General features: G+C 28.9%; 2 protein-coding genes across 6 annotated transcripts in view; one reads left to right on the forward strand and one right to left on the reverse strand.

Annotated features, from left to right (window-relative positions):
* Window positions 1-2,393, reverse strand: part of LOC111613633 (deoxycytidylate deaminase-like) — a 94,477-nt gene extending 92,084 nt beyond the window's left edge. For both annotated transcript variants that reach the window (XM_023354989.1, XM_023354997.1), the window contains exon 1: window positions 2,271-2,393. In XM_023354989.1, coding sequence (XP_023210757.1) covers window positions 2,271-2,331 — 61 coding nt within the window. In that variant the 5' untranslated portion in view covers window positions 2,332-2,393. The remainder of the gene's footprint in view (window positions 1-2,270) is intronic.
* A 978-nt stretch (window positions 2,394-3,371) lies between these two features.
* Window positions 3,372-15,767, forward strand: part of LOC111613603 (protein kibra-like) — a 78,770-nt gene continuing 66,374 nt past the window's right edge. For 3 of the 4 annotated variants that reach the window (XM_023354957.1, XM_023354964.1, XM_023354973.1), the window contains exon 1: window positions 3,373-3,672. In XM_023354957.1, coding sequence (XP_023210725.1) covers window positions 3,518-3,672 — 155 coding nt within the window. In that variant the 5' untranslated portion in view covers window positions 3,373-3,517. Of the gene's footprint in view, window positions 3,673-15,767 lie in introns of all 4 variants that reach the window. The other variant, XM_023354981.1, reaches the window with a different exon arrangement.

Below are 15,767 nucleotides of genomic sequence, written 5' to 3' on the forward strand. Positions count from 1 at the left end.
GTTTTGTGAACAATAAAATAATTTTAAAATAATTTTTAACGATACAATAGCAACAATTATTATTTTTAAAAAATTTTGTTAGGCTTAACATCAATGAAAATTCAATGTAAAGTAGGTTAATAGCAATATAATAATATACTAATTAAATGGGATATACTAACATACTATACTAATAATGTATTTTTTCATACTTTTTGGTTATTCGTTTTTTCAGTTATCTGATCAATCCCAGTCCCCAATTGAGTCGGATAATTGATGCTCTACTGTTTCTTTATTTAACTTTATTGTTTAGCAAAATATCCTGTGAAAATAAAGATGTTTTGTTTTTTGACTAAGATCTCTCTTTTCTAATCAGAAACTTCACCATTACAATAAGTCCTATTAATAAACAAGTTCCAAGTAGACAATATATATGTTAGTCTCAAAGATCGAAAACACTCATTGAGCAAAACAAATGCCACAATGGCATTGTGACTAACTCAAAAAGACCACAAATTAAAATGAAACCTCAGGAGCTCATGTGTTCAGTGTGCCATGAATATGTTTACGTTATCTGCAGAGAAAGCAATGAGAATGAGGGACTTGTTACTTGTAAGTTCTGTTTAAGAAAGAACAGCATCAATGCTAAGAGAGAATATGCCAAAACTGGCCTAGAGAAACAGGTATATAAAATGATTTCATTATCCAACTCAAAATTTCATACAGTTGAAATTGGTTCAAATATTTTAGTTAATGTGCCTGATTTTAATAGAGGACGTGCAGCTCCCTGAAATGTTTTAGCTGTTGTTATGAGTATTAATCCATCAGGTCTCACCAGTTAGGAAACAAGGAAGGCCTTCTTGATCAACTTTATGCTCGTAATGAGTTTACAATTTCTGAGAGTAACTTTATAAACATTCAGGACATACCCTCAACTTCATTAACACTTTACTCAGCATCCATGTTAAGGTTAATCTGGAAGTAAGCAAGGGTTTAAAACGTGTCACTATAAAAGATACTGTATTGATAAAAATGCAAATGTCACTCAAAGAACATAAAATGCAACTCAAAATATTATGGTAATAGTTCTTGTAAAAATAAATAACTCTGCAACATTCTTGATTCTCATAAGAAAGACTGATTTATTAATAAAAGTTCCTCACAAATTAGTTTAGTAAATTAGTTGTTTGACACATCTCAAGCACCACAAGAGATTTTCATGAATGATTAAATGTTGTTGAAAAGTAACCAAGTTACATTTCTGTATGTGGTGAATAATTTTGTTACCTACTTATATAAGATAATTGAAGATATATAAATCATAATGAAAAAGAAAATTTTATTTTCTTATCATCACTTCATTATTAGTTAACATCCCAGAACTTGTGGTGGCTTTTAACCATAATAAATTCATTACACAGTGGTTTTTAACTTTAGCAGCTGATTTTCATGTCATTGTGTAGAGTACATCAAGCACCTACTAGTACACATAGTAGATGCTTGATTTGCAATTTAGCATTTTTAAGCAAACCAAAAAATCCAAATGTGTATTTTTCTCCATATATTTTATTTCTTTGAAACTTTTTTAAGTATGAAAATTAAATTTATAGATAAACTTGTACAAATAATGTTGTTCAGCATAAAAATTGTAAATAAAAATGTTTAGAGGCTAAAACCCATATTTTAAAGTAACAAACCACAGTGCATTGTATCACCCTCTATTGTGGTTGCATTAGCTAACGTTCAGAATGCATTATGGCTTTTCTTAATCACTGAAATGTGTAGTGGTCAAATATCATGAAAGCCACGATGCAAATTTCACTTTGTGGTCTTTTTGAGTTAGTCACATTGCATTGTGGCACCTGTAAAAACAGCCACATGTTGTGGATGATTTAGAGACCACAACGTGCTGTAGCCGTTTTTTTGCTCAATGAGCATTTTCATTCTTTGAGCCTAACACAAAAAAGAATATTCAATATTTTTAAAACAATGTTAAGTATTTATGGATATACTGGCACATTTTATTACATACATTTCACTAGAAAATTAAAAACAGAACACACATGTGACCATTACTAAATAATATATGGGACAGATTTAAATTTTTTTCATTTATAAAATAAATTCTTTATAAAATTTTTTAAAATTTCATATAATGTAAATAATTTTTTTATGTTAAATTTGTACAGATGTATTCTGTAGTGAGTGCCCTTGCAAGAGGATATGATCCTGTATATCAACTGTTTTTAAGTAAGTAAATATTCTTAATTATAAATTTATACTAATTTTACCTGAAGAAAGATGGAACTTAATTTTTCCAATATAACTTTTGCCAACTTGTAATTGTTTCATACAAGAACTACCCACCTCTACTATACCAATTAATTTTGCAATCTGAAATTAAAAAATATAAATAGTGACTCAAAATGAAAGTCATACCTAAGATGTTGAATGTTTCTTCCTACTTAAAAAAAAATACTTAACCTTAAACTTTAACTAAATTCATTTTATTTTAAAATAAAAGTATTAAAACAATAATATTACAAAAGAATAAATTTTAATTTTTAATTTTTATAAATTTAAATTAACAATTGAATTTCAAAATCTCATAAATAACATCAAAATAAAACACATACACTTGCAGCTCTTCATTGTCTAATTTGCATATCTTTATAGTTATTATACACTTTCAATCATCAGTGTTTACTGAAAGTCAAGAAGTAATTTTAGTGAAGTTTCTTTTTATTTTTATTGCAGGGCATCACAGAAGTCAATCTTCTCAATATGAAAGGGAACTAATGCTTCATCATTGTGAGATAAAAAAGATTGTTAACAGGAGTCATTGAACAGTTCAATGTGTTATAGGTTTAAAAGAAACGTACTGAAAAATAAATTTAGAGTAAGTAACATAAATATCTTCAATGTTCATGATCAAAGATAGATTCTTTGAGAAGTAAAGGCCAACCTTAGCATTAAGTCCCAAAACATGCATTAAGTGCTGAAAAATATTTAAAAAAATAAAATAAACTTTTATTTAACTCTTATCAATTGAAAGATTTTTAAATTAAAACAAAAAAGAAAAACTTCCTTTGCATTGAGTTGAAAATTTAATAAAAAAATAAAATAAACTTTTTTATATATAATGAACAGTTTTTTATTACAGTTTAACTAAATTGATTTAAAAAAATACAGATGTTTGACTGATATACCGATAAAACTATGTTCTAATACATTAAAACTTCTTTACTACTCAGAATATTCTTTTTAATTATTTACATATTTTCGAATTAAGAAACATTTAACACGTAAGTCAAGAGAAAGTTTACGTAAAAGATTTAAGCGGAAACTAAAAACAAGACGTCAATGCAGTTTCGGACCGAGATCGTCCACATTCCATTCAGTTCGTCGCGATTGGTCAGTGCTTATCCCAAAGCGATTCCTTTCCATTGGATGATTCCGGATGGTTGCCCGATGACGTCACTCATTCCTATGCAAATGAGGTATTCAAGATGGCGGACTTTGGTCAAGTGTAGTTTGGATGTCGGGAACTCTCTGCGAACGAACTATGCCTAAAAGGCGCAATGGAGAGATCCCATTGCCAGAAGGTTGGGATATCGGCAGGGATTACGACGGTAAAATATATTTCATCGATCATATCAATCAGAAAACAACATGGATAGATCCTCGGGACAGGTAAGCCTAATGACTGGTATGCCAACCCTAATGGGCCTCTTTAGATGTTTGGAATTTTTTAGTATACAGGATGTCGAATACGACATTTCGGCCACTGCCACCGCTCGCCGTCCTATCTTAAGTGTTCTTAAACAATCTCGGACACTTTACAAATCTAATTTCATCGGAAATTATCCGGGATAGAGCCGAGAAGATGCGTACTGCGGAAAGATTATTCCGAACACCGCTTTCGGTTGCTAAGGAGGGGGGGAGGAAAGGGGAAGTGGTTGCTACGTCGCCATTCACCCCGACGGCCATATTGGTTGTTGGGAAAGGCGGGGATTACTCGGACGATGTCTCTTCTGCTTTGATTAGTAACCTAACATCGAGTCCGACGCTCTTGCCGTTTCGGACATTGACAATAATATCATTAAATGCTGATTATATATGATTCTTCATAATTCCATTCTCGTTATTTTTAAATCTCCAATGTTTGTTTACATAACAGAAGGTAGTATCTTAGTTCCAGTAAACAAACATATCTCAGTTTTGTTACTTTAGATTAAATTTTTTCAGGCTGAAAAAAAGGGTTGATAGCAAGATTTATTTAATTTTATTATATTTTTTTTATGGTTGAGTTGTTTCTACAATGTGTGATTTAAAACGGTGTTTTTCAACCCTTTTCTCGCCGCGGATAATTTTACGCGGCTCGAGTAATTATAAGCAAATATGCATTATGCGTATTTACACTTATCTAGAGTTACTGTACGTAACAAGGTACATAGAGTGGCTCTAGATTAATGTTTAGATGACACCCGTAATCAATTACGCCATCTTCGGTATGGTCAAATATTTTTCTGTGGATTGTTGAAATTTTTTCGTGGACTGGTGGTTAAAAAACACTGATTTAAACTATAAAAGTTGATATAATAATTATATAAAATGTCATTTAAAAATCACATTAAATATTCAGGGAGATTGTACCAAAAACTATTGCAGTACAGTATTAAAAAAAATTTATGAATTTCAAACCATTAAAATATTTGTTTTCAATTTTAAAGATTTAAATGTTTGAAAATATACAAACCGAAGCGTGAAATTTATATGCTGATTATACGATGTAATTGTCAAATTTTGGGTTAATAAGTTGTAAATAATTCCAAATTATTAATTAAATTGAAATTAATTTTAGTTATTAAGACACTTATGAAATTACAGTAGTATATACTCTAGTCAAAATTTCATAAATGATTTGATTAAAAAATATAGCATTATGTTAGCTAAAACAAATCTGGAAATATTTAGTTTGCATTTTTAGTATTGAAATATTCACTTTGCAAAAACTTATTGTTATATGTACTGTACATTCAGCTTTTAATTCTTTAATTGTTAATTGACATAATACTTACAGTAATATTGTCACAAGTAGTGTGCATTCTTGAACTCAATGTATTAAGATTAAAGCAGTCCTTTGCAATCTTGACTGGTCTTTAACTGGAAGTTTTTGATATTTTTGAGGATCATGTAGGAATATATGAATACATTGCGTATGTGAAACTTCCATCATAATTACCATTTTACCATTTTCATGATTAGCTTTCAATATTATGTAACTATTNAGATAAATTTTAAAAATTAATTTTAATTATAAAAATATATTATATTGTAGATTAAATGTAAATTGTAAATTACATTAATTACAAAGCATGCAATTATGTAGATCTGTATTTTATTTACAAGTACAATTCACTTTTACATTTACATAAAGCTAGAGATATTTTTAAAAACAAGATTAATAATGATTCATGTATTTATTAATAACTATTTTTGGGTTAAATAGGTAATGATATGTTTTAATTGAATAACACATAAAAATAAAAGGAAGCAGCTGTTTATAAATTGATATTTAATTTATTGCTCTATTTAACAGATGAGGATGATATATCAATCATTATCAACAAAATATAATGAAAACATTGTTTGTCATTGTTTATTATAATAATGAGTTTTATGAATATATAAAAAAATTGTTTGTCACCTTTCACATCTATTTTTTGTAGTATAATTATACTTTTCTGAATTATTTTAACAAACTTTTATGTTATGATTGTACTAATATAAAAAAATATCTAGGATTGAATGAAAAAGATCTTATACCAATATGATCACTAATGGTTACTCAAATGATGGCATTCTACATAAAAAAACAGTATATTTTAAATATATATGCCAATAATATATTTGTTCAAAGCATACATTCACTAATACAGTAAATCACTGATATTTTATTTTTCTAAAAGTGCAACACTTATCAAAGTATTGATGAACTTGATGTAAAAATCAGTTTAAACTGAATAATTGACAATATTTTAATATTGTTTTTTTAAGGTACTTTTAAAAAATATTGAATTTAAGGACATGCTCATATATGGCATTAATATGATTTATGAGAAAGATAAATTAAATCACAAATTTAAATATAATAAGTTTAACATCATTAAAATCAAGAGAATAAACACTATTTCGTTAAAGTAACAAAATTTGTAATTTTTCTAAAAGCTATTGAGATTATATAGAATATTTAAATGTAATGTAGAAAGTGTTAAATATGATTTTATACAGAATAAATCACTTAAATAAGAACACTTGATAATTTTGGAATTAATATTTTGGATATTTTTATCTTTCGTAACATGAAATTCAATGGCTGAATGCATTGGAATGTAGTCATTTTAATTAAATTTAAATGTTTACCAAATTGAGAGAAATTGGTCTTGTATTTTGCCAGTTTGTCTATCATATAATATGATATGGTTGCTTGCATTATGGACAGGTGCTATGCAAGCTGTACTGTATCAGAGATACATGTGATCATGCTGTGTGACTAATCATGTTACATCTAAGTATGTCTTGTTCCATGAAATAGATATATTTGCGAAACAGGCTGTTTAAATTAAATAAATGTCATGTTCAGATAAACATTGATTTATTGTTTTTTTAGTGATGATTCATGAATTATACCTTCAAAAATTTTTTCAACTGTATAATCTGTTAAAGCTGTACTGGAAATCACGTGGCATTAGTGTAATATAAACTCTAAGTAAGAAACTTTACCAGATAATGTCTGTATATAATCTTATAACCTTTGTCTCATCTCAGAATAGCACAAATGTTTATGTACAGTACCATGGCAATATTTGCCATAATATATAGTAGCTTAATTAAAGGTTATTTTATTAAGTATTTATCAACCTGCTGGCTGTATAATCAATCTGAGCTTTGAATTTGACTCATTTTTTCAAAATAAATCAAAATGAAAATTAGAGTCATTTTGAAGAAACAAACAAACAAAAAAGTACCTGATGTACTTTTTATATACATTCATATTTATATATATATATATATTTTTTTTTTACATTGGAATTTTGTAAAATAAACAATTTGTCTGTTGCAGTCAGATGTGACCTTGTAACTTAATGGCATATAGTTGATTGTTCAATGTTACACTGTCAATATAAATAACTCTTTTTATTTCTATAGAAAAGTAATAAAATTAATTTTAATAAATTCAGCAGTAACTGTTTAAAGGTTATGGAAATGCAGATATGAGATGAGTAAATAAATTTTCTTCATCAAAAGACAAATATATGATAAATGATATTTCAATAAAATTTGGAAAAGACAATTTCTCCCTTCACATTTCTATGCAGCATCAAAATGAATAAATTTGTTGTTTGAAAAAACTTTCGTTTAAACACATATAAGACACCTACTATACCAGCATACTTCAAATTACTAATTTTTACTAATGTTTTTATCTGTATATAATGGACATCTTCAAGTATATGAAATGCAGAACAAAATGGATAAATTAATCAAACAAGGTTTTACGAATAAACTATGTCTACAGTCTAAAATTATTTTTTTGTATAAAATACAAAGCAGTTTAAATCATTTCTTAAACAAATTAAATATTTAGTTTGATTTATTCAAAAAATAATTTTAAATTAAGTTTAAATTATATCCCAAAAAATTGTGTTTAGTTTAAAATAATTTTTGGAGTAACTTAAAAATAGAATTTATAATAATTTCTGGAACAAAGTGTTTTTAATTTAAAATTATTTTTCACATAAATAATTACAGTAGAGCGTCATTTATCCGAAAGCTGGTTATCCGAAACGTCTTTTATCCGAAAGCATTCCAGTTGGCAAATTTAAATTTTTTCTATTGCTGTGGCGCTGCAATCTTCGGCTATTTCTTGGGCTACTCAAATATTTTACGTTTTTGATACTAAATTAACATCTGAAGTATAATTTTTTATTGTTTTTATATTTTTCAATATATTTATTTTGTTTGTACAAAATAAAAAAATAATTTTTAATGATACAATAGTCTTCGTTAGGCTTAACATCGACGAAAATTTAACAATTTCAGCATGGGATAAATTAATATATTTTTTCGTACATGATTCATTATCCGAAAAATAAGTTATCCGAACCACCCCAGTCCCCAGTTGATTCGGATAAACGACGCTCTACTGTAATTTAGTTTAAATTTTCATTTATCTTCATGGCCTGAGTATGTATATATGAGACTTTTATATACAGTACATAACCCATTGCACAGCTCTTTGTGTCTACAGGTCAAAGAATTAAAAAAAAACCATTAAACCAACAATTTTTATTGAATTAACCCCTGAAAATGCCTTATTGACCATTTTGAGGACCCTAAATTAAACAGAGATTTGGTTAATTGTTTATGTAAGAAACTATCATACACTTTCCTTTAAAAATAACAAAAATAATCTATTACCAGAGTTAGTCATCATTAATTATTAGTTATGACATTTGCTTTTTTTGTTTACTATGATGATCTTGTATTTTTGAATCAGTTTTAATAATAATATTTAATAAAGTAGTAATTTTTAAAAATTTTCCATATTGAAATTGCTAAAATTGCCATACCAGAATAGTTATGGTTATTAAACAAAGCACATGTTTATTTGTGCATGGCAAATACCAATAAATGGCAAAATCTTGTAATATGTTTTGACCAACACATTAATTGATTCTAGAAATTCTTTAACTTCATGAGAATTGGTTAACCTTAATCAAATAAATGTGGTGAATACAAAATTATGATACAAAACTCAGATTGGTTGAACCTCAGAGTATGTTAATCTCATTTTGAGATTTGGTTAGTGATTATAGCTGTTAAGGTATTCAGATGTAAAGAGGAAACTAAGCTAGCTTGTGAATATAAGTATACTAGTGTTGCGAACATATTCTTGAAAATTGATGAAAACTTTGCATAGATTTCATGTTTATTTTCAACATATGATTATATTGATAAATTATTGGATAAAGATAAAAAACAACAATATTTAAAAAAAACTTAAAATCTGTAATTTAAATTATTGTTCATGTCATTTTCCAGGATATGTATGGGGAAATTAATATATTATATGGCCTAAGATAAAATGGCTGGGTATTTATAATTATTAAATAAATTATTCATTTATGTAGTTGTAGAAAGCAATAATAAATTGGAATAAGACTTGAAGTCTGCAATTACTTTCAATTAACATTTTATGTATTTATAAAATCTTTTTTGCTTTTAAATTGCTTTTGAGTGATTAATATGTGAAAGTATTGAAGATGATATAAATGGGATAATTTGGGACAGAGTTTTGTTTTCCCAAGAATTTTAACAAAACATAACAACATAATTTTCCAGAGCAATTGTGTATGCCATTCTAACTCCAAATCCTTCTGATCCACTGCTGCATATTTTTCACTGTCATAATATACACATTCAGGCTTGACACCATCTCTACACATTTTTCAAAATGTGTAGAGATGCAAAAATTTTAGGTGAAATCCTTCCAGACAACTCTTTGAAAACACAAGACAATCATAAAGTACAAGAGTGAATCCCCATTTTTTTGCAAATCCAGCTTTTGTAATTCTAATGGTATTATCATCTTTTAGGTTTGTCTTCCTTGCTGACAGTCAAACCACACCATAGTGTGGTGCATTTTTCAGATATTATAATGCTTTGATGACTTGATAAAATGATTCAATTTTATCATCCAAATATTCATATCTTTTATGGCTTCATGTGTTGACACATATGACGACATACTGTTTTCTCCTTCTGATGATGAACTAGTCAAACACCTTGAAACTTTTTAAGCTGATCTGTTCCTCGATTTTGCTTTTACTTACATAAGAACATTGGAAACAATTTCTTTCAGATCATTTTCTCAAAGAATTCAAACAATTCTTCTTCATCCAACTCTTCTGAAAGTGATTTCTTTCCTCTTCCAATGCTTTGCTTCTTTGCTTGGCCTTGATTATTGTTGAAGTTAGCAATTCAGTAGCAATCCATTTTTGTAGTTCTTTCTTGTTAATCTTGAATTCTGGAAGTTTTATACAGTAAGTTACCATTGGTTTTATGCCAAGCTAAAATTTCTAGTTTTTTTTTAACAGAATAGCTATTTCTCATACTTTTAAAAGACTTCTAGTATACTTTAGTAAGGACAAAGCTGATTCAGTATATGGTAAATATTAATGTAATCTGTGAAGCAAAGTAGTTAAAAAAAATAAGAAATGCACTGTGACCATGCAAATGATTATGAACTAAGGCAATACATAAAATATAATAAAAATAAAATTATGTACAGATGCAAAATAGATATACCATTATAATATGGAAGTAGTCAACAAGTTATGGAATGTCATAAGCTGGTGGTACATGAGATCAATTAAAATATGATCAAAAACTACTAAATTGAACTTAAATCTCATGGAGTTTTGTTTATTATTGTTTAATTATTATTATTAATGTTTTATGCTGTTAAGTCTGTTAACAAATGGAACACTCATTACTGTATTGTTAATTAATTTAATAATAATATAAAAACTTATTAATTATTATTATTAAGCATATTATTATAATAATATACCAATGTAATTTTTATGCCAATTGATTATATATATATAAAACTTGTGATTTTGTGAGGCTTTGGACAAAGTCCAAACCCTTGTTAAAATTTTCTGCTAAAAAAATGTTTGAACTAGTAAAACCCCAAAAAAAGACCAAATATTTTCATTTAATGTTATACTATGACAGGAACTGATAAACAGTGTAAGTCCTAAGATCAACCATTTCTGGTTGATATTGGAATTTGGTGTCAAATTGAACATTGATGTAGATCACTCCCACAGCCAAGTTTATCTCAAATTTCCCATGGAAACAGGTATGTGACCAATCAGAAAGCTTATATGAGAAACAGACCAATCAAGATGGACGATTGAGGGACTGAATAGATAAAATTTAATTTCAAGAACACAAGGTACCTTGTCCAAACACTTTCACAAAGTTCTTTATTAAGAACTATTTGAAAATAAAAGGCAATCTGTCCAGGAAGAATTTATTCTAGGAAATTGGTCCCTATTTAGATGTTAGACAGAAGAAGTAAACCCAGAAAACCTTTTGTAGCCAGCTCTATTGCTCAGATACAAGCCCATAACTTTCTACCAATATTTACCAATAAGTAGTTTTTTATCCACTCAGCCACTGAGCCCACAAAAAAAGGTGGATCACTGGCCTAAACAAACAATAACACCAAATAGTAATTGGACCACTATAACATGGCCATATTATAGTCCAATTAAAATCTGACAGTATCACTTGTTTGTAACTCCATGTTGGGCTTAGTTTACATGTAATTAGAAAATATGTTCTTACTTAAACAGTAAAACTTTTAACTCTATAACTGAAAACCATGGAGTTCTAATATGGAAATGCAGGATGAAAACCAAAAACATTTTCATTGTATGATTCTGTATTAGAACTTCAGTCTGACAATGACCTTTAAAAATGGATGAAAATGTGTGTTTGTTTTGCTGGTGTTTTTGGTTGTTGAGTTAGAAGTTTTATTGATGCTATCCAGTAAACTGTAGTCTTTTGCTTAAATTGATTATAATTAAAATAATTTGTTTATTCATTTTTTTTAATTTCAAATAAAAGCATTTGGCTTTCTTTTAGAAGTCAAAATAATCTGATACAGTAGGATAAGCATGGGGACTTGCATATAAATAGGTTTAATGGTGTGTGCAATCATGACATAATGATCTTCAATGCTACATTAATGTTATCTGTTACAACACGAACCAAAGTATATGAGGAGATAGCAAAGGTAATGAATACAGGGATATGCTACTGTAGAAACCCTTACTCTACAAATTATTAAGGAATGACAAAAATAGAATAGAAAGAATGCAGGTTTCAGGTATATATATGATTCCAATTAAGAATAACAAATTTGGCAGTAACTTAAAGTACATAGGAACCAAAAACCATTTATTATAAAGCATGCGAAAGGAGCATTGATATACCAATAACAATAAAAAGCCTTTTTATGTTTTAATTCAAAAAATGGATGCTAGACTAGATTATGCACAGCTAATACAATCTACAAGTAACATGACAAAGTTGAAAGGATTGGATCTACTAGAAATATTTAAATCAGCTGAGGATGTGGATTTTATCTCTACATCCTGAAAAATATTTTTTGACATACCATAATCATCAATTTGGACATTTACATTCATGTTCTACATTTTGTAGTTTTTTCTTTGTTTTTATGTATAATGTATTAGTTCATTTAATTTTAGTTTTATTTTATTATTGTAATTACACATCTGTGTAAATATAATTCAAATATTTAAATGCTTTTATTAATTATTTTTGTATTTTGGAATGCTCTATTTCATTTGTTGTTCTATTTTGTTTTTTTCTTTCAATTAAGGCTGAAAACATTTGTTTTTATTTAACTTTTCAGCAGATGAGATAAGATTTAGATAAGATATATATTCAATGGTTGCATATTGCAACTGTAAAAAGTTACAATTATTTTTTAAATATGGAATACATGATACTGTTAAAAATAAAAACTAAGTTTTTAACATTTTAAAAAGGAACATCTATAGTTCTGAGATTTCAAGTGTAGACTTATTACAGGATCTTAACATTGTTATATGTAGACATTATATCTTAAATTACATTGTTTTATATGTTTAAAATCTTTCCTTGTTGGAATACCAGCTATATTCCAATTAGAAAATTCTACAGATGCAGAATTGTGGAATTCACAAGAATTTTCTAATTAGTTTAAAATCTTGTTTTTCATCATATCTCCATTTGCATTTAAACTAAAAGTTTTGAAAATTTGTTAAAAAATCATTAAGTATAATTCATTTACAAAGTCTTTTTTGGAGTATATTGACTATTTATTCAAATTTTGTTTGTATTTTAAATACATTCTTCATTGTCTGAAGATGGCATTAATGAAATATCTTTTTGTTTGAATTAAAGTAGTATAATGCCAAAAGACAATGGTCAGTGTATTCATTTAACATGAACAACACAATTTGCACATACAGGAATACATTGACAATCTCAAATGAAAACTTACTGCCATGTTACCAAGACTTGAAACAATACAAAATTTGTACACTATGAAAACAACAAAATAAATTACTCTCAAACACTTAGATACTTTCCTACGGACAACTGCATACTAAATCTACCACACAATCACAGCACAATGGCGCACCAAAAGAAATACAAATGCAGACTGTTGGTCTGCTCTTTGATTCAACTATAATCATATACATAAATGGATAAAACTAGATCAGAGAGAGAGAAGAAAACATGCTTATTGATATATCCTGTGTTGAAATAAACATACATGGCTTCCAAATGCAGTACAAGAACACACAGAAAACACTTGATTTAGAAAACATTCACAATTTCTGGTACAAAAAATATACATCCCTGACCAGAAACTAGCCAAATATTTTATACACAATCAACTGTCTATAACAGGGGTGGGCAAGCAAGAGATCAGTAAGAGCCAAAATGTAGGTTTTGCAAAATGTGTGGGAGCCGCAGTTCTGTACTTTTTTATTCTGTACTGCAGTTCTGTACCGCGATTTTATTATATAATATAAATATTATATAAAACAAATCTTGAATTTTTTTAATAAACATATTTTCACAAAATTGTGGAAATAAAATCGTAAAAATAATAATAAAAAGCAGAAATTAACACTTTAATTAAGCAAGAGCCTCATTTGCCCATGTGGGTCTATAAGATGTGCAGAAATATTTTACACAGGGTATCACATACATGAAACCCAAAAATAACAACAAAAAAAAAAACCCTAGCAAAGACTAATTGCATGCCTTTTTATACTGTAAAAAATTATTCACTTTCTGCGTCATAAACAAAATACAGTAGAGCGTCATTTATCCGAAAGTCGGTTATCCGAAACATCGGCTAACTGAAAGCATTCCAGTATACAAATTTAAATTTTCGCTAGTGCTTTGGCGCTGCAATCTTTAGCTATATCTTGGGCTACTCCAATATTTTTTTTTGTTGGTGTGTGTGTGTTTTAGCTGGTAGCACTGGCACTTTTGTGTGGTGTTTTTCTGAGAACTGTGTGTTGTGCTGAACGGAACGTTTTTGATACTAGATCAATTTCTAAAGTATAATTTTTTTTGTTTTTATATTTTTCAATATATTTATTTTGTTTGTAAGAAATAATTTTTAACAATACAATAACCACGATTATTATTTTAAAAAGTTTATGTTAGGCTTAACAACGACGAAAATTCAACATGAAGCGACATGCAACGGAGGAAAATTTTACCAGGGGATATTTTTTTTGTACATAATCGGTTATCCGAAAAATAAGTTATCAGAACAACCTCAGTCCCCAATTGATTCAGATAAACGACGCTCTACTGTATATCATATGGAACAACATAGCATTCTGATAGAACAACAAAAATACTGTTGTAGAAACCACATGAGATGCGAAGAACAGTTTTTGTAGATTCCTTCTATGAAAAGCATGAAAACAATACAGAAATCAGCAAGTGGCATACATAGATTACTTGAAGATATTAGACCTCATTCCACACTACAAACATTCAGGCCCGCCGTAAGCAGGCGTGCAAGGCGTGCACGTCCAGGGGGCGGCAAATCGAGCGATCAGTCACATAATATTAAAAGTCATTGTCATAATGTCATAAAGTCATTGTCATATTGTCATAATACCCACCCTACTTATAGCATAAGAAATGTCTTTGCATGGAGAAAAACTCCGTCCGGCGTGCAATTACTATATTCTTATTTATATTATAGCGTTAACAGCGCCTCTATTGGCATTTATCAGAATTAAGATGCAATGTGAAACGTCTGTCGGCAGGTTGAGCCATCCGTTAGCGCTCGAAAGCCAAGTATCCATAGTTGTGCTCTATGACAGAAGTTGACATGACTGGCGAAAATACGGAATCCCCACAGAGCTTCCTTCTCAGTTTGTACTTGTACGCATTCGAACAGTTCTATCGCATATCAAATTGCAATTATTTTGTTAATAATTCTTCTGACATGGGTCTAAGTATAGTTAATGATATTTTAACTTGGTTAGGATTTAAATCTGAAGCTTAAAGACGATTCAAGTAGTGAAACAGACATACTTTAAAGTTGCATTTTCCAGAAAACCAGTCTAATGATCCACAAACCCTATTACAATATCTTTTTACTAATGACTTAATTAATTTCAACATTTCTGAACATAGCAATAGCACTAAGAATATTACTTACATTGCCGGTTACAGTTGCATTTGGTGAAAGGTCTTTTTCAAAGTTAAAAATTATAGAAAAACTATTTAAGGTCAACAATGCACCAGCAAAGACTATGTAATTTAGCTGTAGTTTCAATTGAATATGAAATCTTAGACAGCTTGGATACAAGAAAATTGATAGCAGATTTTGCAAACATAAAGGCAAGAAGAGTTTAGCGGACGGATGGCCAAGCGGTCAAGGTGGTAGCCTACCGCTCTGGGGGACCCGGGCTCGAATCCGGACGGGTCAAAGAATCCCCAGGAATTTTTCGGGGGGTGGTCCATTCAGATATGTCGGGCCCCGTCCCTCACCACCCGGCAGCCCCATTGTGGGCCTGGCCGAACCCATAATGGGCTTGCAAAAAGAGGCCCTCTTAGTGCCCACAGGGTGGAAAGAGTTAAAAAAAAAACAGGTC

The sequence above is a fragment of the Centruroides sculpturatus genome, unplaced genomic scaffold (assembly GCF_000671375.1).
Source record: "Centruroides sculpturatus isolate CEXI.00-Female unplaced genomic scaffold, Cexi_2.0 scaffold2, whole genome shotgun sequence".
Classification (NCBI taxonomy): Eukaryota; Metazoa; Arthropoda; class Arachnida; order Scorpiones; family Buthidae; genus Centruroides; species Centruroides sculpturatus.